Raw genomic sequence first — 24,237 nt, 5'->3', positions numbered from 1 at the left:
TTTTTGATAGTTACATTTTCCATAATTAAGATTATGTGCTTGATAACTATATGACATTCCATGGGGTCCATGGGAATTCCTGGGCTCATCAGAAATCAAGGAGGAGGACCCTAGCTCCAAGGGATGAGTGGAGATTTCACCTGGATGGTTTTTATATTTCTACATTTACACTTGGAAGGAAAGTCAGTTATATTAACAACAAAACTTGGAGATCTTAGAACCTTAACCTCTGTTGGTCTTTGAAGATCCTGCCTGAAGTTCTTAAAATACCAGGGCCAGGTGTGCTGGTGTCTAAGCTAGATGCCCAGGCATCAGGAGAAGGCTACAGTTCAGCACGGAATGAATGCCTATTACATTCAAAGCTTGGTGCTTATTCCTATAGAAAGATTCCATGACCAAAAATGTAGACTTTTTAAAGAACAATAGGCAATTCCTCAACAGAAAGATCCTGCTACATGGATGAAGGAAAGGCATCTAGAAAAAGAAATGATAACAACTGTTAAAATAATTAGATGAAACTGTTATAATTGTTCCCCAAAGTGTGATTCAAAGACCAACAGCTTTAGAAGCACTCTGTAGTAGTTCTTTAAAATGCAGAACCCTGAGCCTTACCCCAGACCTACTGAATCAAAACCTCTGAGAGTGATGCTCAGGAATCCACATGCTATTTTATGCACATTAAAATATAAGAGTAACTATATTCAAGGGATGTTAACTATGAATCTGCACTATATGTGGTAACCTGTATATTATATAGAAAGCAATAGGGAACCAGCACTGGAGTAGAACAAGGTAAAAACTATAGTTAGGAAAATGTTTTCCATATGGTAAACCTGTTATGATGAAAAACAATAAACATTTCATCCTCTGCAAAAACAGACTATCTTATTCTACGGTATCAAGTTTAATTAAACTCAAATATTTAAATGCAAAACAAAATGAGAGGTAGTTTTACAATATTTTCAAAGTTGTTATTCAAAATGGTACTTGAATATTTCCATTAAGTATGTGTCAGTCTAATTTATGAAACTAGAAAACAAGTCCTGGCCACTGTACATAAATCAGGATTTAAAGTCTAACTAATGTACAAACGTCTTTAAAACATCTCAGCGGTGTAAAGTTGACATTTTTATCTAGAATTAATGATTCCCTGGCTATTGAAGTAGGAAGCTGTCTCCTCAAATGCCCTTTGGCTCAGTTCCACCAGGACTCATACGCTCTCCATGCTGACCCGAAGATGGACCCCAGTGTGCAGTCCATCACTCAGAACACAGTGATGCTCCACCCTCACAAGGCTTCCTGCTGCTTCTCAGACCTGCTGCCTGAGCTAAGTGTCTCCACCTCACCCTGTTATTTATCTGGTGCCTTGAAAACAAATTACTTGATTTCTGTCACTGAGCATCTTTATTAAAACAGTTGTTTATAGCAACTCTAATCAAGGACCCAAAATACTGAACAATAAAAATTCTCTGATAAATTTTAAGTAGTCATAAGCAGTTTTAAAACATAGGCACGTTATAAGGTGTTAAATCAAATTTTGATGAACTATTATATTTGACACACGGAAGCAGCAAGGAAATCTCCCACAAAAGAAAGAATGCTTCAGTAATTTGAACAATTACCTTTAGTGAATCCAGTTTGAAAATTTCTGATTTTTAATACCTTTCTTTCTCACATTGACGTTATTGAAACAAAGGAGAGTGAAAGATTATAACATTTAGAGAATAAGGACTGTAATAACATGTAGAGAAATATTTAACAGAAAAGTTCTCCAGGAGACAAAAATCACTTGTCCTTAACCATAACCTACAGGCTTTATTTATATATATCCTTAACAATAACTTTTGATGCAGAGAATGATCTGGAGTCTGATGTCTTAAAAAAAAAAAAAAAAAACCTCTCCTTCAGCACTGCTGCTGCTGCTAAGTCGCTTCAGTCATGTCCGACTCTGTGCGACCCCATAGATGGCAGCCCACCAGGCTCCCCCGTCCCTGGGATTCTCCAGGCAAGAACACTGGAGTGGGTTGCCATTTCCTTCTCCAATGCATGAAAGTGAAAAGTGAAAGTGAAGTCGCTCAGTTGTGTCCGACTCTAGCTACCCCATGGACTGCAGCCCACCAGGCTCCTCCATCCATGGGATTTGCCAAGCACAGCACAGTACCATAAATATTCCCACCATGACCAAATTCAGGTTACCACCATGATGTCATTGATGATAGAGATGGGAAGACAGGTACACAGCCTGATCTAGGGAGCTGGCATAACCCAGATCCAGGTTGGCACTGGAGGAAGGCCCCAGGCACTGAAAACAGTGTTGTCTTATGAAGATCTGCTCCCTACTGCCTTGCTCTTGACACTGCAGACCTCACCTGACACCTTACTGATGCTTTGTCCAACTCTTGTCCTCCCAACCCACGTCTTCAGGTATACTTTTCTCTGAAACCCAAACTACCATAACTTTATCACTTAAAAAAAAAATGTTTACAGAGATGGTGATTTCCCTCCCCTTTCTCATAACACTTAGTGATTTCTTGGAATGCCCTCTGTGCTAAATACTAATTGTCCTAAAACAAATCACATAGAATAAGGCATAATGCCTTTAACTAATTTTTGGCTTGGTTTAGCAACTAACACAACAGCAGGTGGAGACAGTTAAATATTCCTGCATGGGCATTATGTTGGAAATTAAACAATAATTATGAATTTAACAAACAATTTCTGTATTTATTATTCACATATTTATATTTCTTAACATTAAAAATGCCTGATAAAAATATAAAGTGTGTCCTGAAAATATAATTCAAGCACATCAAGTTTCTTATCTTAAAACTGCAATATTAACTGTGTCAGCAAGATATTATACTAATAACAATCTCCACTGCTACCAACAGTGTAGCTTTGGATAAATAGCTTAACCTTGCTGGGGCTCTTTTTCTAAAATAGGAATCATGATATCAATCTCAGAATATTCTTGTAAAAATTAAATAAAGCATCTTCAAAGTGTATAGTGCTGATAAATAATTAACTCTCAAAAATGGAAGCAAATTGTTAGTTTTCTCCACAGTCACTGTCCTGACCTAGCAATCCTTTTATAAAAGTTTCTAGTTATTGCAGGAAAGCCTCTGCATCAGAACACTAAGTATCCTTATGGTTTTTAATATTTCCCATGTGCATGACACCCAGGTCTCAGTCCCCAGCACAACCAGAGTCTCAAGTCTAACCTTGCCCAGGTTTTAACTGCCCATGGCTACTGTCTCTAAACCCCTGAGGTGAAGACATAACCCTTTGTAATAAACAACATTAGCAGCCCTTCTGGTTTTTGGAAACAGAAACCAAAATGCATCATTACTGGTAGTTTTTTTAAATTTATTTTTAATTGGAGGATAATTGCATTATAATGTTGTATTGGTTTCTGCCATACAAGAATCAGCCATAAGTATACATATGTCCCCTACTTCTTGAACCTCCCTCCCACCTTCCAATCCCTCCTATCCCTCTAGGTCATCACAGAGTACCTGGCTGAGTTCACTGTGGTATACAGCAACTTCCTTTTAACTATCTATTTTACATATGGTAATTTATATTTTTCAGTGTTACTCTTTCAATTTGTCCTACCCTCTCCTTCCTCCGCTAGCTAACAGAAGTCAAAATACAGAGAATGTTACTCAATTTTTTTATTCTGACTAGTACAGCTTTCACTTGATAACACTATAACATCTACAAGATAGATGTGTATAGAGACAAGTGTAAATAACCTAAGTAAATTAGTGAAAATATTTCAACAGTACATTAAAGAATTAAGTTACTATAATCAAATAAATGTAGAAATCTATAAAAGTAAGACCCTTGAAGTAGGAAATGGCAACCTGCTCCAGGATTCTGGCCTGGAAAATTCCACGGACAGAGGAACCTGGCAGGCTATAGCGCATGGGGTCACAAAAAGTCAGACACGACTGAGCAACTGAGCACACACAGCACACACAAGGGTGAACGTATCTGAGTATTTTAAAAGACCATCTCAATAAATGCTAAAATGAACTTAATAAAATTATATACCTATTTGTTATTTTTTTTAATCTTTTAAAGTTTATGAATAAAATAGTTCCTTACCAGGAATCATTAAATAGTATTTGATAGTTTAATAGGAACTATTAAATAGTATTAAAAGGCAAAACAAATAGCAAACAGCATATGCATAATTTAACACAAGAGGCATTTTCATCAAACTAGGAGCACAGCCTGGTTCTGTAATAGGGCATTAAAGAGAAATTAAAGATATGCTGGTGGAAATAAAAAGATAAACTAATCATTATCAGCAAATACTTTGTCTCCCACTTTTAGAGAAAATGAAGTCATCAAAGAAGGACTCCGCAGTAAGTCTTTGCAAGACTTACCTGCAGTTTCCCCCACATTTTCCTCTTTCCATTTGGTAGGAGTAGAAGAGGTATCCCTTCATGCTTGTCAAGAGTACAGGAATTATCCTTGCCTAGTTTTCAGTCCCGGAATCACTCTATCATTCCTTTCTGTTACTTTCAATGGCACCTACTTTAAGGCTCTAATCCTCCTGTCATGTTCTCTTTCAAGGTCCCAGTCCACAGGACACTACCCAACCAGCTTTCCTCCTGTTTCAGCAACACTGTCTCTCCTTACCCCACCTCCTTGTACCCTTCTTCACTCATTCCACATCCATTCCTACTGGCCTCTGTTAAACTTGAAACAAACAAACAGCTCCCACCTTAGAATTACCTAACTTCCTTATGCCTACACAAATACCATCATGGCTTGAATGCTCACTTTTTTCATCGCCTAACCTTCTGTTTGGCTTTTTTTTGGCACTTGCTGCTGGTTTCTCTCTAAGAACGCAAACTCCATGATGACAAGGTATTTGTCTGATATACAGGAATCACTCAATAAACACTGGTTGAATGAATGCATCTAACAGGACAAAGTAGTATTTATGGAACTTATCCCAGTTAGGATCTGAAGATACAAGCAAATTCCATGAACAGTGACATATGTACTCCCTTCTTTCTTTTTGTCATTTCATTAGACTTCCATCAAGCCAAGCCTATAGTCATACTCCAGACTTCCCTATGAACAGTGTGTCTTTAAGGTAAAAAAAAAAAAAAAAAAAAAAACAGTGGCAGTTCTCAGCTGGCATCAGCTAGAGTACTGCAATGAAAAAGTCTCATTTTGAGGTTCCTGAAGGATTGTGGGGACAGTATGTTTCCCATGAGGGGTGAATTTCTCGTCTACTTCACAAGAAGAGAGAGGAGGGGAATGAGGTATGATCCTCACTGATTAACAGGAAGTAGTAAAAGAACCATCAGGGGCTTAGAAGGGATAAGACTGAGAGACTTGATAAAAGGCTATAAGGAAAAAGCACACGATGTCCCTCCTGAAAAGAGTCCAATGCGTAAGAACATCTTTCCATGTCAATACTCAACAAAAAGTCCCCACTGCAACAAAGTTTATTAACATTCTGGTCAATAAGTCTCTTTTCTCAGCCATGCCAGTATTTGCATGATAAATACTTACTGAATAAATTAAGAAATGCAAATGAAATTACTATATAACTAAAATAACTAAGAGAATCAATTAAAAATATTTTAATCTGTCAAATATAGAGTAAGATGCTTAATTTAAAAATTAAAATTAAAAATAGCAGCTTTTACTCAGATCAGCAAAGAAGAGTTAGAAAATGTAATGGAATAAAACTATATTCAAACTACAAGAACAACAAAATAAATATAAATATCCTAACTAGAAAAGGATGGATGCTATATTTTTAGAATTTTACTAAAATAAAATTTGAGCAAATGAAAGGATATAGCATAGTCCCTGTATTGGAAAAAATAATGAATATTTTAAAGATACTGATTATTGTCATGGCGGGTGGGAGGGAGGCTCAAGAGGAAGGAGATATATGTATACTTACAGCTGGTTCACATTGTTGTACCATAGAAACTAACAGAACATTGCAATATAATTATACTCCAATTAAAAAAATTAATTATTCTCTAAACGAATCTACTGAAGCTAAAATAATTCTAGTAGCAATAATTTTGTCTTTATAAAATTATTCTAAACTTTGACACAACAGAAAAGAACCCATAAATAATGGGGGGAGGACTATATCCCTGATAGATATTAAAGCAAATTATAAATCCGCTAAACATAAAACACTGTGGGGACTTCCCTGGCAGTCCAGTGGTTAAGACTCTGCATTTCTATTACAGGGGACCTGGATGGGGAACAAAGAGTCCACATGCTGCGTGGTGCAACACTGTAGTGTTGGCACAATGAAACTAATAAGATAGTCAGAAACAGGTTGCAATAAGAATAGAATATAAGATAAAGGAGACTGGGAAAAAATTATTTCTTCATACATGAAAATAAATTTCAGAACTAAGTGTTAAAAAAATATTTATGTATGGAAAGGAAAAAATTATGCTATTTACTTTTTGTTAAACATAAATGTTTATATTTACAGCCAAAAAGAGTAAACCTTCTATACATTAAAATTGATATAACCAAACTATAAATCACCAGAGAGGCAGAGACTTTGGTTAGCCATTGCTATATTTCCAGAACTTCAAATAATATCTGGTACATTGTAGATTTATAAGCAATTTACTTTTTTCCAAATGACATCATTTGAGTCTATTCCTTTGGATTAAACTTGGACTTTTTTTTACATTAAACAATGGCTTAAAATATCTACAATTTCTACCAAAAAGTTAGCTGAATTGTGATTTACCTGTTCAAAGAGTCATGTCCAACTGTTTGAGACCCCATGGACTGTAGCCTGCCAGGCTCCTCTGTTCATGGGATTTTCCAGGCAAGAATACGGGATTGGGTTGTCATTTCCTACTCCAGGGTTTTCCCAACCCAAGAATCAAACCTGCATCTTTTGAGTCTTCTGCATCAGCAGGCAAATTCTTTACCATTGCATCACTTGGGAAACCTTGAATTGATATAGGGATTGCATTCAATCTACTGATCAAATTGTAAAGTATTGCCATCTTATCATTAAGTCTTTCAATCAATTATCTAAATAATAGTTTGTAGTTTTCAGAGTATAAATTTTGCTCTTCTTTTGTTAAATACATTCCTAAGTAGTGTATCTTTTTTGATACTATTGTATATAGAATTATTTTCTTACTTTAATTTTTTGATTGTGCATTGCAAGTATATAAAAATACAGTTAATTTTTGTATCTTTATCTTGTGTCCTCTAACCTTGCAGAGCTAATTTATTAGTTCTAATAGTTTTTTAGTGATTTCCTTAAGAATTTCTATGTACTTGATTATACCATCTGCAAATAGAGGTAATTTTACTCTATCCTTTCCAATATGAATGTCTTTTATTTTTTCTCTTGCCCAACTGCCCTAGCTAGAACTTCCAGTACAACATTAAGTAGAAGTGACAATAGTAGATATCCTTGTCTTATTCCCAGTCTTAGAGGAAATGCATTCAATCTTTCACCATTAAGCATGATGTTAGCTGTGAGTTTTTCATACATGTCCTTGAGGAAGTTCCTTTGTATTCCTAATTTGACAAGTGTTCCATGACAGGGTGTAGGTTTCCTTTAATGCTTTTTTCTAAGCTTATTGAGATGATCCTGTAACTTCTGTGTTCATTCGATTGATGTGATACATTACTTGATTTTCATATATTAAATCAATCTTGCACTGCTAGGATAAAACAAACCAATTCTCACATTCACGTAGAATTTTAAAAGACTCAGGATAGCCAAAACAATCTTGAAAAAGGAAGAACAAAGTAGAAAAATTCATTCTCAGTTTGAAAACGTAATACAAAGTAAAGGTAATTAAGAAAGAATGAGGACTTTCCTGATGGTCCAGGGGTTAAGAATTCACCTGCCAAAGCAGGGGACATAGTTCAATCTCTGCTCCGGGAAGAATCCATCTACAGAGGGGATACTAAGCCCATGCACCACAACTACTGAAGCCTGCACACTCTAGAGCCCATGCTCTGCAACAAGAGAAGCCACCACAATGAGATGCCCATGCACTGCAACTAGAGAGCAGCCCCCACTTGCCACAACTAGAGATAGCTTGCATGCAGCAACAAAGACCCAGGGCATCTGAAAATAAATAAATTTTTTGAAAAAGGAGAAAGTATGGTACAGGCACAAATAGAGAGATATAGATCAACTGAATAGACTTGAAAGTCCAGAAATAAACCCATATATCTATGGCAAATTAATTTTCAATAAAGGAGCAAAAAAACATATAATGGAGAAAGAATAGTCTTTTCAACAAATGATGCTGAGACAATATACCTGCAGAAAATTAAGTTGAGTTCTTACTTTGTACAATATATAAAAATTAACTCAAAATGGATCAAAGGCCTAAGTGTAAGAACAAAACTATAAAATGGTTAGAAGAAAACGTAAGGGTAAATCTCCACAACTTTGGTTTTTTACTAATTATGAGACACCAACACTACAAGTGCTTCGATCTTAAACATTCAAAGAAATTGCTGGGAAAAGTAGCAAAATCCTCAAAAAAGAAATGGAGAAAGATAAAAATAGCCAATTCACAAAAGAAGAAATACAAATACCAAATAAATACACACACAAAAAAAATTCCACATCATTGGTTTAGTTCAGTTCAGTCACTCAGTCATGTCTGACTCTTTGGGACTCCGTGAACCGCAGCACACCAGCCCTCCCTGTCCATCACCAACTCCCAGAGTTCACCCAAACTCATGTCCATCAAGTTGGTGATGCCATCCAGCCATCTCATCCTCTGTCGTCCCCTTCTCTTTCTGCCCTCAATCCCTCCCAGCATCAGAGTCTTTTCCAGTGAGTCAACTCTCCGCATCAAGTGGCCAAAGTATTGGAGTTTCAGCTTTAGTTATCAGTCCTTCCAAAGAACACCCAGGACTGATCTCCTTTAGGATGGACTAATTGTACCTCCTTGCAGTCCAAAGGACTCTCAAGAGTCTTCTCCAACACCACAATTCAAAAGCATCAATTCTTCGGCACTCAGCTTTCTTCACAGTCCAACTCTCACATCCATACATGACCACTGGAAAAACCATAGCCTTGACTAGACAGACCTTTGTTGGCAAAGTAATGTCTCTGCTTTTTAATATGCTATCTAGGCTGGTCATAACTTTCCATCATTGGTTACAGAGAAACAAAAGATTAAAACAAAGCTCATTTGCCTATCAAATTATTATGGTGTTGAGAGGGGCAAAACAGTACGTTAGATACAAATTCATATATAGATATAAATATAGATACAAATATACCTGTGTTGTATGTATGTACTTAGTCACTCAGTCATGTCCAACTCTGTGACCCACTGGACTGTAGCCCCCCAGGCTCCTCTGTCCATGGGCATTCTCCGGGCAAGAATACTGGAGTGAGTTGCCATGCCCTCCTCCAGGGGATCTTCCCAATCCAGGGATAGAATAACACACACACCATGCATATTGATAAATGGAATATTGTGTGCCATATCAGTAAACAAAGGATGTCACAGTCATCAGCGATTGGCAGCTACCACCAGAGGGTGAACAGATGAGCCCTGAGGAAACTCAGGATGTGAAAACACAGGATATTCACCCCAGATAGCTGAGGTGCATGTCAAAGAAATGATTTCACTGAGCCCAGATCTTCCCATACATAGAAAAGCCCTAAATTCCTTAAACTTGAGATATCTAGTTTCCTTTTATTAACAGTAGTCTTTGTTCCTTCTACCTTCCCTTTGTTGCAAACTTCCTATGTATCATAGCTTCCCCCTTTCCTTGTTGGAGTAGTTATCTCAGGGATACTTGAAATGCTGTCTCTTGAGCTTGAAATAGCAAAAATTCCCACCAAAAAAATAATAACTCTTGTGGAGCTCTACACCAAGGTCATATGTGTGGGGAGCCCTGTACCAAGGTCACAGAACAAAAATCTCTGGAACTTCCAGCACCATAGAAACTGTTGCCATGAGCCTCAGAATCTAAACCAGCAGTTACCTGACCCTATATATTGGGTAAAATACTCACCCTATTACCCATCTTATAGCAACCTAACCAATCACCAAATGCCAACCTTCCGGTAGGAATTTTTTCTGTCCTCGGGCTATAAAAACTGGCTAATACCCCATGAAAGGGGTCGGTTCTCCCTTGAGCTGGCCTGCTGTTCTAACTGTCTCCCACTCTAATAAATTTTATTCTCCCCTCATTCTGCCTCAAGTTTGGAAATTCTTTTTCATCCCACTCACACACAAAGACAGCGTTCAACTGTTAGGTTGCGTGTGCATGTTTTTTTTTTTTTTTTCCAGTCAACAACATGCATATTCAATGTGATCTTGGCAAGGCAGCAGAAAACACTGGCATGAATACGTTCAGTTCACTTGCTCAGTCGTGTCCAACTCTCTGTGACCCCATGGACTGCAGCACGCCAGGCTACCCTGTCCATCAACAACTCCCAGAGCTTACTCAGACTCATCAACATGAGTCGGTAATGCCATCCAACCATCTCATACTCTGTCATTCCCTTCTACTCACAGCTTCAAATTTTCTCAGCATCAGGGTCTTTTTCAGTGAGTCAGTTCTTTGCATCAGCTGGCCAAAGTATTGAAGTTTCAGCTTCAGCATTGTCCTTCCAATGAATATTCAGGACTGATTTCCTTTAGAATAGACTGGTTGGATCTCCTTGCAGTCTAAGAGGCTCTAAAGAGTCTTCTCCAACACCACAGTTCAAAACCATCAATTCTTCTGTGCTCAGCTTTCTTTATAGTCCAACTCTCACATCCATACATGACTACTGGAAAAACCACAGCTTTGACTAGACAGACCTTTGTTGGCAAAGTAATGTCGCTGCTTTTTAATATGCTATCTAGGTTGGTCATAGCTTTTCTTCCAAGGAGCAACGTCTTTTAATTTCAAGTCTGCAGTCACCATCTGCAGTGATTTTGGAATCCCAAGAAATAAAATCTGTTACTCTTTCCACTGTTTCCCCATCTATTTGCCATGAAGTGATGGGACTGGATGCCATGATCTTAGTTTTCTGAATGTTGGACTTTAAGCCAACTTTTTCACTCTCCTCTTTCACTTTCATCAAGAGGATCTTTAGTTCTTCTTCACTTTCTGCCATAAAGGTGGTGTCATCTGCATATCTAGGTTATTGATATTTCTCCAGGCAATCTTGATCACAGCTTGTGCTTCATCCAGTCTGGCATTTCACATGATGTACTCTGCATAAAAGCTAAATAAGCAGGGTGACAATATACAGCCTTGATGTACTCCTTTCCCTATTTGGAACCAGTCTGTTGTTCCATGTCTAGTTCTAACTGTTGCTTCCTGACCTGCATACAGGTTTCTCAGGAGGCAGGTCAGGCATCCCTTTAAGAATTTTCTACAGTTTGTTGTGATCCATAGAAAGGCTTTGGCATAGTCAATAAAGCAAAAGTATATGTTTTTCTGGAACTCTCTTGCTTTTTTGATGATCCAGCAGATGTTGGCAATTTGATCTCTGGTTCCTCTGCTTTTTCTAAATCCAGCTTGAACATCTGGAAGTTCACCGTTCATGTACTGTTGAAACCTGGCTTGGAGAATTTTGAGCATGATTTTACTAGCATGTGAGATGAGTGCAATTGTACGGTAGTTTGAGCATTCTTTGGCATTGCCCTTCTTCAGGATTGGAATGAAAACTGACCTTTTCCAGTCCTGTGGCCACTGCTGAGTTTTCCAAATTTGCTGGCATATTGAGTGCAGCACTTTCACAGCATCATCTTTTAGGATTTGGAATACCTCAACTGGAATTCCATTACCTCCACTAGCTTTGTTCATAGTGATGGTTCCTAAGTGATGCCCACTTGACTTCCCATTCCAGGATGTCTGGCTTTAGGTAAGTGATCACACCATTATGGTTATCTGGGTCATGAAGATCTTTTTTGTATATTTCTTCTGTGTATTCTTGCCACCTCTTTTTAATATCTTCTGCTTCTGTTAGGTCTACCATTTCTGTCCTTTATTGTGCCCATCTTTGCATGAAATGTTCCCTTGGTATCTCTAAGTTTCTTGAAGAGATCTCTAGTCTTTCCCATTATGTTGTTTTCCTCCATTTCTTTGCCTTGATCACTGAGGAAGGCCTTACCTCTCCTTGCTATTCTTTGGAAGAGTGGCATGAAGCGAGATCTTAGTTCCCTGCCCAGGAATTGAACCTGGGTAGCCTGTATGAAAACCAGGAATCCTAGCCACCAAACCAGCAAGGGCTAGCAGCTATAAGCCGTTTTTCCCTATATCTTTGCCCCCAGTGAAAAATGCATTTATCACAGAGGCAGAAACTGTAAATGCAGGTAAAACGTTTATTATTAGAGACACAGCACAACAAGTGGGGGAGCACATAGAAAAACAGTTTGTTTAGTTGAGATAGAGGCAAGGCAGAGACGCACATCTAGCGAAACGGTGTGGGAGACCCCCCTGCTGAGGAGGAGCACAGTAAATAGGCTGTTAGTCATTTCTATAAGGCAGTTTTTCCAGGTCTTTGTCTTCATTAGGCCACTTATCTGGTTTCTTTTACCACATGTGACATAACCTGGGACACTCCCCTGGGGTGCACACACACTCCTCAGTCAAGATGAATCTCAAAGTGAAGGCTTCTGAGAGAAGCAAGACTCATTATAGCCTGGAATTATCCTCTGACTTATTTCGGGGAGACTTTGTGCAAATGTGTAATGTCTCCCTTATCTTGTCACCCTGATTATTTAACTTATATGCAGAGTACATCATGCGAAATGCCGCATGATATCTGCATGCATATCTCAGATATGCAGATGATACCACCCTTATGGCAGAAAGAAGAGCCTCCTGATTAAAGAGGAGAGTGGAAAAAGCTGGCTTAAAACTCAACATTCAGAAAACTAAGATCATGGCATCGGGCCCCATCACTTCATGGAAAATAGATGGGAAAACAATGGAAACAATGATAGACTTTATTTCTTGGGGTTCAAAAATCACTGCAGATGGTAACTGAAGCCATGTATAAAAAGATGCTTGCTCCTTGGATGAAAAGCTATGACCATCCAAGAAAGCATATTAAAAAACAGAGACATTACTTTGCCAACAAAGGTCCATCTAGTCAAAGCTATGATTTTTCCTGTAGTCATGTATGGATGTGAGAGTTGAACTATAAAAAAAGCTGAGTGCCGAGGAATTGATGCTTTTGAACTGTGGTGTTGGAGAAAACTCTTGAGAGTCCCTTGGACTGCAAGGAGATCCAACCATTCAATCCTAAAGGAAATCAGTCCTGAATATTCATTGGAAGGTCTGATGCTGAAGCTGAAGCTCCAATACTTTGGCCACGTGATGCAAAGAACTGACTCATTGGAAAAGACTTTGATGCTGGAAAATTGAAGGCATGAGGAGAAGGGGACAACAGAGGATCAGACGGTTGGATGGCATTGCCGACTCCATGGACATGAGTTTGAGCAAACTCCAGGAGTTGGTGATGGACAGGGAAGCCTGGCATGCTGCAGTCCATGGGGTTGCAAAGAGTCGGACATGGCTGAGCAACTGAGGAACTGAGCTGAACTGAACTCCCTTATCTTTTTTCTCAGAAGGGTCTTTGCCTCTCTTTGTCTTTGCCATGATTATTCCCTTGAGGTGTTAACAAGAGACAAAGACTGGCTATTTACCTTGTTTCTGCAGTTATATCCATTTTCGAGAGCAAATGGGATGCTGCTGCTAAGTCACTTCAGTCGTGTCCGACTCTGTGTGACCCCATAGATGGCAGCCCATGAGGCTGCCCCATCCCTGGGATTCTCCAGGCAAGAACACTGGAGTGGGTTGCCATTTCTTTCTCCAATGCATGAAAGTGAAAAGTGAAAGTGAAGTCACTCAGTCATGTCCGACTCTTAGCGACCCCATGGACTGCGGCCCACCAGGCTCCTCCATCCATGGGATTTTCCAGGCAAGAAGGCTGGTGTAAATTCCTCAACTGGAGTCTACCTATCTCTTGTCTTAGGAATTGCAAAGAGAAAGCTGGCTAATTGTGAATTTCCATCCTGGAGCTCGCCTATCTCTTGACTCAGAAAATGCAAAGAGGTGGCTGGCTGACTATAAATGTCCAACCTGGATCCTGTGTCTATGTCTTAACCTCAGATGGATATTAAATTACTTTAAAAAAAAAAATTCCCAGACACACACACACACATAGGCGCAGGAAGGAAGCATACCAAAGGGGTATTAGAAGTTATGCCACACTGTAAAATTACAGATATATTACAATGAGAATAAATGTAATAAAAAGAATTTAAAAATCAATGAAAAAGGAAGTGTTTTAGAGAAACATATCAGCAGCTAATGATCACCAAAACATTTCTGCTGCTACGACCCAAAACCCAGCAATGAGAAAACAGGTACCACAGATACAGTCATCCATGTAGCAAATATCCTTTTCCGTTACCTGCTTTGGAAGTAATCAGCTGCAGCACTAGAGGCCTTCTAGTTACAATGCCTGACCCTCGAGGGAGAAAGTCCCTAAGAAAAAAAGAAAAAGAAAGAACAGATTAAGGCATTTAAAGGAATTCTCATCACTGATCAAATTACAAATCAAGATCCATGATTTTCAACCTTTCAATGCAAGATCCAACTTATAAAAGAGGTATTTGCAAAACAAAAAAGGAGGACTGGGTAAGGGTCCTTATACTGAATATTAACACACATGCATTATTATAATGACCTCACTGGAATATGTAATTCACTCATTTAGCTGGAATTAATTAATAAAAATTTGCCTTAGACTACTGTGTATTGTCAATTATTTTTTATTTTCAGAGAACATACATTTAGAAAAACATCTGATGTGGAAGTGGATCATTAAACTCTTTGGTAATTAAAAAATTCATTGCTTCATCCACCTTCAAGACTAATACTCACACCATCAAATACTGTCCATTTTAAGAGGTCATAAAGGCACATTAAACTGTATCTTCCAAATACATAAAATTTCTCCCCAAATACAGTCACACAAAATATGGGATTCAGTTCAGTTCAGTTGCTCAGTCATGTCCGACTCTTTGCAACCCCATGAACTGCAACACACCAAGCCTCCCTATCTATCACCAACTGCCAGAGTCTACCCAAACCCATGTCCATTGAGTCGGTGATGCCATCCAACCATCTCATCCTCTGTCGTCCCCTTCTCCTCCTGCCCTCAATCTTTTCCAGCATCAGGGTCTTCTCAAATGAGTCAGCTCTTTGCATCAGGTGGCCAAAGTATTGGAGTTCCACCTTCAACATCAGTCCTTTCAATGAACACCCAGGACTAATCTCCTTTAGGATGGACTAAGTAGAGATAAATGTTGGGTATGTAAGAAGTAACAGCAGAAAAAATACTGCAATTTGATTTTTTTGTTGTTTTCATTCCTGATAGGAGCTTATTAAAAAGGAGATTTTTTTCAAATAAACATTTTCTTTAAAATGGCATGCTAATATGCACTAGATCAATAAAACTACAGCAAAGAAAGTATTTTATAATTACATCTACAATGGCACATAACTCAGTACAGATTCTGCAATTTTAAAGAGAATTCATAAACGTATCTATAACACTGATTTTAAACACACTTAGAATGCTTCACAACTTTTAGAAGAGTCATAATTTTAAAAATCACAAAATTCCATTCAAAATAAACTTAAGACCCAATGGCAATGGTTCCCAAAAAGTAGCTCCAGGACCACCAGAAAGTATTTTGACCACAGACACCCAGGATCCATCGGGAGAAGAAGCAGCATCGAGACTCTTTAACAAGCACCAGGGGACTGATGTTCACCATGGTTGGAGAACCACTGGCCTCGCAATAGGAAATGTTCCTGAACCATCTAGTGGGTAATAACAGCGTGGAATCTCTTCAAGAAAATTAGACATACCAAGGTAACATTTCATGCAAAGATGGGCACAATAAAGGGCAGAAATGGTAGGGACCTAAAGGAAGCAGAAGATATTAAGAAAAGGTGGCAAGAATACACAGAAGAAATATACAAAAAAGATCTTCACGACCCAGATAATCACAATGGTCTGATCACTCACCTAGAGCCAGACATCCTGGAATGGGAAGTCAAGTGGGCCTTACCAAGCATCACTATGAACAAAGCTAGTGGAGGTGATGAAATTCCAGTTGAGCTATTTCAATTCATAAAAGATGATGCTGTGAAAGTGCTGCACTCAATATGCCAGCAAATTGGGAAAACTCAGCAATGGCCACAGGACTGGAAAATGTCAGTTTTCATTCCAATCCCGAAGAAAGGCAATGCCAAAGAATGCTCAAACTAACGCACAATTGCACTCATCTCACATGCTTAAAGTAATGCTAAAAATTCTCCAAGCCAGGCTTCAACAGTACATGAACCGTGAACTTCCAGATGTTCAAGCTGGATTTAGAAAAGGCAGAGGAACCAGAAATCAAATTGCCAGCATCAACTGGATCATCGAAAAAGAGAGAGAGTTCCAGAAAAACATCTATTTCTGCTTTATTGACTATGCCAAAGCCTTTGACTGTGTGGATCACAACAAACTGTAGAAAATTCTTAAAGAGATGGGACTACCAGACCACCTGACCTGCCTCCTGAGAAATCTGTATGCAGGTCAGGAACCAAGAGTTAGAACTGGACATGGAACAACAGACTGGTTCCAAATAAGGAAAGAAGTACATCAAAGCTGTACATTGTCACCCTGTTTATTTAATTTATATGCAGAGTACATCATGAGAAACGCTGGACTGGATGAAGTACAAACTGGAATCAAGATTGCCAGGGGAAATATCAATAACCTCAGATATGCAGATGGCACCACCCTTATGGCAGAAAGCAAAGAAGAACTAAGGAGCCTCTTGATGAAAGTGAAAGAGGAGACTGAAAAAGTTGACTTAAAACTCAACATTCAGCAAACTAAGATCATGGCATCTGATCCCATCACTTTATGGCAAATAGATGGGGAAACAGTGGAAACAGTGACAGACTTTATTTTGAGGGGCTCCATAATCACTACAAATGGTGACTGCAGCCATGAAATTAAAAGACACTTGCTCCTTGGAAGAAAAGCTATGACCAACCTAGACAGCATATTCAAAAGCAGAGACATTACTTTGCCAACAGAGGTCCATCTAGTCAAAGCTGTGGTTTTTCCAGTAGTCATGTATGGATATGAGAGTTGAACTATAAAGAAAGCTGAGTGCTGAAGAATTGATGGTTTTGAACTGTGGTGTTGGAGATGACTCTTGAGGGTCCCTTGGACTGCAAAGAGATCAAAACAGTCCATCCTAAAGGAGATCAGTCTTGAATGTTCATTGGAAGGACTGATGCTGAGGCTGAACCTCCAATACTTTGGCCACCTGATGAGAATAACTGACTGATTTGAAAAGACCCTGATGCTGGGAAATATTGAAGGCAGGAGGAGAAGGGGACAACAGAGGATAAGATAGCTGGATAGCATCACCAACTTGACAGACATGAGCTTGAGTAAACTCCGGGAGTGGTGAGGGACAGGGAGGCCTGGCGTGCTGTAGTCGATGGGGTCGCAAAGAGTCGGACACGACTGAGTGACTGAACTGAACTGAATGGCCTGGAACTACTATCAGTTTTGTAGGAAATTTGGCAGAACACAGCCTCAACACAGATGGGATTTCAGTAAACAACAGCTTCTACAACCAGTAAAGGTCAGTGAGAAGACTGCAAAACCCAAGGCTTTAGCTCCACTGATACTTTAAAACAGGGCATTACAGGGATAAAATTGAGCAAAATTTCCTCCACTTACAACGAATTTATTTTGCAAGCACTAGTGTAAATTCTAACAGCCTCTTAGGTAGGTTAATGAATTTACTCCTTGACTCCAAAGGCTAAGTTTCATTTGGAATGTCACTGATGTGACTAAAGTAGAGAATAGTGAAATTACAGATGTGTTTTACTCTTTAAAAAAATTCTACCAGAATAAATAATATTATTTATTATCAAAAAATTCACTGAAAAACTAAGAACTCCTAGAGAGATGCTGTGGCCATGGGTCTGTACTTAGGTGTATGAAATCTAATAGGAAGAGACATGCATGCACATAGGAAACCATTTAGAAGAGACCAGATAAAATACATTAGAGTTCAGAAATGAGAGACTAACATTGTTTTAAAAACATTTCAGTCAGTTCAGTTCAGTCACTAAGTCATGTCCGAATCTCTGCGGAGTTTCAGCTTCAGCATCGTCCTTCCAATGAACATTCAGGACTGATCTCCTTTAGGATGGACTGGTTGGATCTCCCTGCAGTCCAAGGGACTCGCAAGAGTCTTCTCCAACACCACAGTTCAAAAGCATCAATTCTTCGGTGCTCAGCTTTCTTTATAGTCCAACTCTCACATCCATACATGGCTACTGGAAAAACCACAGCTTTGACTAGATGGACCTTTGTTGGCAAAGTAATGTCTCTGCTTTTGAATATGCTGTCTAGGTTGGTCGCTTACTCCTTGGAAGGAAAGTTATGACCAACTTAGACAGCATATTAAAAATCAGAGACATTATTTTGTCAACAAGGGTTCGTCTACTCAAGGCTATGGTTTTTCCAGTAGCTATGTATGGATGTGAAAGTTGGACTATAAAGAAAGCTGAGCGCTGAAGAATTGATGCTTTTGAACTGTGGTGTTGGAGAAGACTCTTGAGAGTCCCTTGGACTGCAAGGAGATCCAACCAGTCCATCCTAAAGGTGATCAATCCTGGGTGTTCATTGGAAGGACTGATATTGAAGCTGAAACTCCGATACTCTGGCCACCTGATGCGAAGAGCTGACTCATTGGAAAAGACCCTGATGCTGGGAAAGATTGAGGACAGGAGGAGAAAGGGACAACAAAGGATGAGATGGTTGGATGGCATCACTGACTCGATGGACATTGGGTTAGGGTGGACTCCGGGAGTTGGTGATGGACAGGGAGGCCTGCCATACTGCAGTTCATGGGTTCACAAAGAGTCAGACATGACTGAGAGACTGAAGTGAACTGAACTAGGTTGGGCATAGATTTTCTTCCAAAGAGGAAGTGTCTTTTAATTTCACAGCTGCAGTCACCATCTGCAGTGATTTTGGAGCCCCCAAAAATAAAGTCTGCCACTGTTTCCCCATCTATTTGCCATGAAGTGATAGGACCAGTTGCCATGATTTTAGTTTGCTGAATATTGAGTTTTAAGGAAACTTTTTCAGTCTCCTCTTTCACTTTCATCAAGAGGCTCTTTAGTTCTTCATCGCTTTCTGTCATAAGCGTGGTGTCACCCGCGTATCTGAGGTTATTGATATTTCTCCCCGCAATCTTAATTCTAGCTTGTGGGTCATCCAGCCTGGCATTTCATACAATGTACTTTGTGCATAAGTTAAGTAAGCAGGGTGACAATACACAGCTTTGACGTTCTCCTTTCCCTATTTGGAACCAGTCTGTTGTTCCACGTCCAGTTCTAACTGTTGCTTCTTGAGCTGCATACAGATTTCTCAGGAGGCAGGTCAGATGGTCTGGTATGCCCATCTCTTTAAGAATTTTCTAGTTTGTTGTGATCCATACAGTCGAAGGCTTTGGCATAGTCAACAAAGCAAAAGTAGATGTTTTTCTGGAACTCTCTTGCTTTTCTGATGACCCAGCAGATGTTGACAATTTGATCTCTGGTTCCTCTGCCTTTTCTAAATCCAGCTTGAACATCTACAAGTTCATGGTTCACGTACTGCAGAAGCCTGTCTTGGAGAATTTTGAGCATTATTTTACTAGCATGTGAGATGAGTGCAATTGTGCAGTAGTTTGAACATTCTTTGGCATTGCCCTTCTTCAGGATTGGAATGAAAACTGACGTTTTCCAGTCCTGTGGCCACTGCTGAGTTTTCCAAATTTGCTGGCATGTTGAGTGCAGCACTTTCACAGCGTCATCTTTTAGGATTTGAAATAGCTCAACTGGAATTCCATCACCTCCACTAACTTTGTTCATAGTGATGCTTCCTAAGTGATGCCCCCTTGACTTCCCATTCCAGGATGTCTGGCTCTAGGTAAGTGATCACACCATCGTGGTTATTTGAGTCATGAAGATCTTTTTTGTACAGTTCTTCTGTGCATTCTTCCACCTCTTCTTAACATCTTCTGCTTCTGTTAGATCCATATCATTTCTGTTCTTTATTGTGTCCATCTTTGCATGAAATGTTCCCTTTGTTTTCCGTAATTTTCTTGAAGAGATCTCTAGTCTTTCCATTCTGTTGTTTTCCTCTATTTCTTTGCACTGATCATTAAGAAAGGCTTTCTTATCTCTCCTTGCTATTCTTTGGAACTCTGTATTCAAATGGGTATATCTTTCCTTTTCTCCTTTGCCTTTAGTTCAGTTGCTCAGTCATGTCCGCTGCGACTCCATGAACCACAGCACGCCAAGGCTCCCTGTCCATCACCAACTCCCAGAGTCCACCCAAACCCATGTCCATCGAGTTGGTGATGTCGTCCAACCATCTCATCCTCTGTCGTCCCCTTCTCCTCCTGCCCCCAATCCCTCCCAACATCAGAGTCTTTTCCAATGAGTCAACTCTTCGCATCAGGTGGCCAAAGTACTGGAGTTTCAGCTTTAGCATCATTCCTTCCAAATAAATCCCAGGGCTGATCTCCTTCAGAATGGACTGGTTGGATCTCCTTGCAGTCCAAGGGACTCTCAAGAGTCTTCTCCAACACCACAGTTCAAAAGCATGAATTTTTTGGCACTCAGCTTTCTTTATAGTCCAACTCTCACATCCATACATGACCACTGGAAAAACCAATAGCCTTTGCCTTTACCTTCTCTTATTTTCTCAGCTATTTGTTAGGCCTCCTCAGATACCATTTTGCCTTTTTAAAAACATCTAAGTACATATAATTAGAAACTCTTTTAATAATCTCCAGGATCTATATTATTAATAGAATATTTGCTATTTTGAATGTTTTCAATAATCACTTTAAGAAAATCAGACCTACTCTGGGCCAAGGCCTAAAAAGAGAAAGTTAATTTGAGAATCAAGATGGATAAAGGGATAACAAAACAAAACTCCAAAGAGCTAGAGGCCATCTGTTTGAGTTATTAGGACCATGAATGAGGTTTCAGTATATATAGATGCCAAAAATAAAATACACAGGACTGAGTGATGCTGTTTAACAAGTCAATAAAGTATTTTCTTTAAGAGAAAGAGGTAGAAAGAAAGATGGAATGAAGGAGCAAAGGAGGTTTAGTTACTTAATACCTTTGTGTTGGCATCTGTTTCAACTCATGCTTGTGATCATATGTTTATACTGTAGATGTAAGAACAATCCTTTGAACATTATTAAAGCAAAAGAGAAGGTATCATACATTTTAAATAGCAAATAATTATCATATGTTTGGCTAAAAAGTAATCCAACAGATATAGCTTACACTTATCTCTACTTTTGTATTAAGTAAACAGAAGTTTTCATTAAGAGTAATAAGTGGTTTCAAGTACCCACTTCGTGGCTCTAACCAATTCTACCTGCAACACATACATTCCCACCAAAAGTCAAAAGATTTGGTTACCAAATCCTGCCATTTCAAAGTCTTTTCTGACTTCACAGCAGGATTTGAGCACAAGAAAGCACCAGAGAGAAATCTCTTCTGAAGAGTAATTAATCTGGCTCCCTGAAGATTCACGTCATTCTGGTGATACAGCAGCATGAAAACCATATGCCCAGCAGCCTCCTGCTGTTAAAGCTGAGGGGTTGAACCCTCAAATAAAACACAGAGAACCTCTCATAGAGCCCCAATTCTACCATGGAATGGGCAAAATTCTCTAAACCTCAGTTTCCTTTTCTACTAATTTGAAATAATTCTATGAAATCAAATGAAATGCAACACATGGCAAATTTTTAAAAACCAAAGCACCACAGAAAAAAAAGTAGTACTATTATTATTGTTACAATACAGCTATGGGGTGTTTTCCCTTATATTTTAGCATTCTCTCATCTACAAAAAACAGCCTTGACAATTTTTAACATTTAATGAATGAAATATGGATCTGAAGAGCCTGAGACCCCACCCGATTGGTCCCCTTGATGTTTACCAGCTGCACAGGTTTGGAAATCTCAGTTCCTTATTCCAGCCTCAATTGACAGGGAGCCAGGGCACTGATATAAGAATCATGAATAATTCCTTAGCCACTAAATACAACCATCCATTTGAATTTCAGGTGGTTGGTTCTCCTGAAAGCAGATGTAACGGAAAAATTACTTCATTGAAATAATGCAGGAAAAAATGACCGTGCCTTTACTATTACTGTGGATATAAATTATGTACCCTTTTCCTCAAAAATGGACTTTCAAGCTAAAGTGAGAAGAGTAATCTGGAGAGATGTAGTGTTACATTGACTCCCTTCTTTAGCCTGAATGCCTCACCTATGATTGGACTGTACAGATTTTTAAGGCAGGAGTAGTGCCTCCCTCTCTATGCCACATAGCAGCCACAATCCTAATGCCTTTCTTCTCTCTCAGCTCACCTCAACAAAGCACTAATCTACACAGTCTTAACAGCTGGTCTTCAGGCAATAAGTCAGTTCTCTTTCATGGTTTCCTGATTCCTGAACAAAAAGTAGAGAACAGTTTCCATGCTATGGTCTAAGAACCACTTTGATAACATTTCCTACTGGCTCTTCCAGAAACTTAGTTACCAGGAAATATGATCATTGTTCAATTACAAAATGAGTGACCCTCAGAAACCTAAAAAAAGAGCAATTGCTGTATCAGAAAAGCTAAAAGAATTCCCCCCTTAGCAAATAAATTATGAACATGCTTTTGTTCAATATAGATGTAATGAGACTAACTAAATGGTCTGTTCAATAAATAAATGTTTAACATTTGCCCTTGACTAAAGCCAAGAGGTATGACTCTTAACCTCCAAAAAGTTAATTCAAATAACTGATCCATTCAAACAATCTTAGTCTTGGAGGGAGACTGTTGATGTTCAGTCGTTCAGTCATGTCTGACTCTTTGTGACCCCATGGACTGCAGCATCCCATGCTTCCCAGGCTTTCACCATCTCCTAGAGCTTACTCAAACTCATGTCCATTGAGTTGATGATGCCATCCAACCATCTCATCCTCCATTATCCCCTTTTCCCCCTGCTTTCAAGCTTTCCCAGCATCAGGGTCTTCTCTAATGAGTTGGCTCTTCCCATCACGTGGCCAAGGTATTGGAGCTTCAGCTTCAGCATTGTCCTTCCAGTGAATATTCAGGACTGATTTCCTGTAGGATGGACTGTTTTGATCTCCTTGCAATCCAAGGGACTCCCAAGAATCTTCTCCAACACCACAGTTCAAAAGCATCAATTCTTCAGTGCTCAGTTTTCTTTATGGTCCAACTCTCATATCCGTACATGACTACTGAAAAAACTATAGCTTTGACTGTATGAACCTTTGCTGGCAAAGTAAGGTCTCTGCTTTTTAATATCCTGTTGAAGTTGGTCATAGCTTTCCTTCCAAGGAGCAAGTGTCTTTTAATTTCATGGCTGCAGTCACCATCTGCAGTGATTTTGGAGTTCAAGAAAATAAAGTCTGTCACTGTTTCCATTGTTTCCCCATCTATTTTCCATGAAGTGATGGGACCACATGCCATGATCTTCATTTTTTGAATGTTGAGTTCTAAGCCAACTTTTTCACTCTCCTCTTACACCTTCATCAAGAGGCTCTTTAGTTCCTCTTCGCTTTCTGCCATTAGGGTGGTGACAACTGCATGTCTGAGGTTATTGATATTTCTCCCAGCAATCGTGATTCCAGTCTGTGCTTCATCCAGCTCAGCATTTCACATGGTGTATTCTGCATATAAGTTAAATAAGCAGGGTGACAATATACAGCCTTGATGCACTCCTTTCCCAATTTAGAACCAGTCCTTTGTTCCATGTATGGTTCTAACCTGTTGCTTCTTGACCTGCATACAGGTTTCTCAGGAGGCAGGTAAGGTGGTCTGGTATTCCCATCTCTCTAAGAATTTTCCACAGTTTGTTGTGATCCACACAGTCAAAGGCTTTGACATAGTAAATGAAGCAGAAATAGATGCTGAGGTGGCAGGTGGGAAATAACATGGAAATAACTACAACAAGCTCTACGGTTAAGTTCTATGATTGATAAGGTGAAGTACAAACACACCATAGAGAATAATCTATTCTTTTTGGGGTACTAGGCAGAAACTATTTCAAAAACACATGAGGTAGGAGGGACTTCACAGGAGATCAGGAGGTATA

General features: G+C 39.1%; 1 protein-coding gene across 12 annotated transcripts in view; it reads right to left on the bottom strand.

Annotated features, from left to right (window-relative positions):
* Positions 1–24,237, bottom strand: part of DNM3 (dynamin 3) — a 643,632-nt gene that overhangs the window by 508,549 nt on the left and 110,846 nt on the right. For all 12 annotated transcript variants that reach the window (XM_061382632.1, XM_061382633.1, XM_061382635.1 and 9 more), the window contains exon 2: positions 14,435–14,508. In XM_061382632.1, the coding sequence (XP_061238616.1) occupies positions 14,435–14,508 (74 nt within the window). The remainder of the gene's footprint in view (positions 1–14,434; positions 14,509–24,237) is intronic.

This window comes from Bos javanicus, chromosome 16 (genome assembly GCF_032452875.1).
Source record: "Bos javanicus breed banteng chromosome 16, ARS-OSU_banteng_1.0, whole genome shotgun sequence".
Classification (NCBI taxonomy): domain Eukaryota; kingdom Metazoa; phylum Chordata; class Mammalia; order Artiodactyla; family Bovidae; genus Bos; species Bos javanicus.
This window is presented reverse-complemented; position numbering and strand designations above follow the sequence as displayed.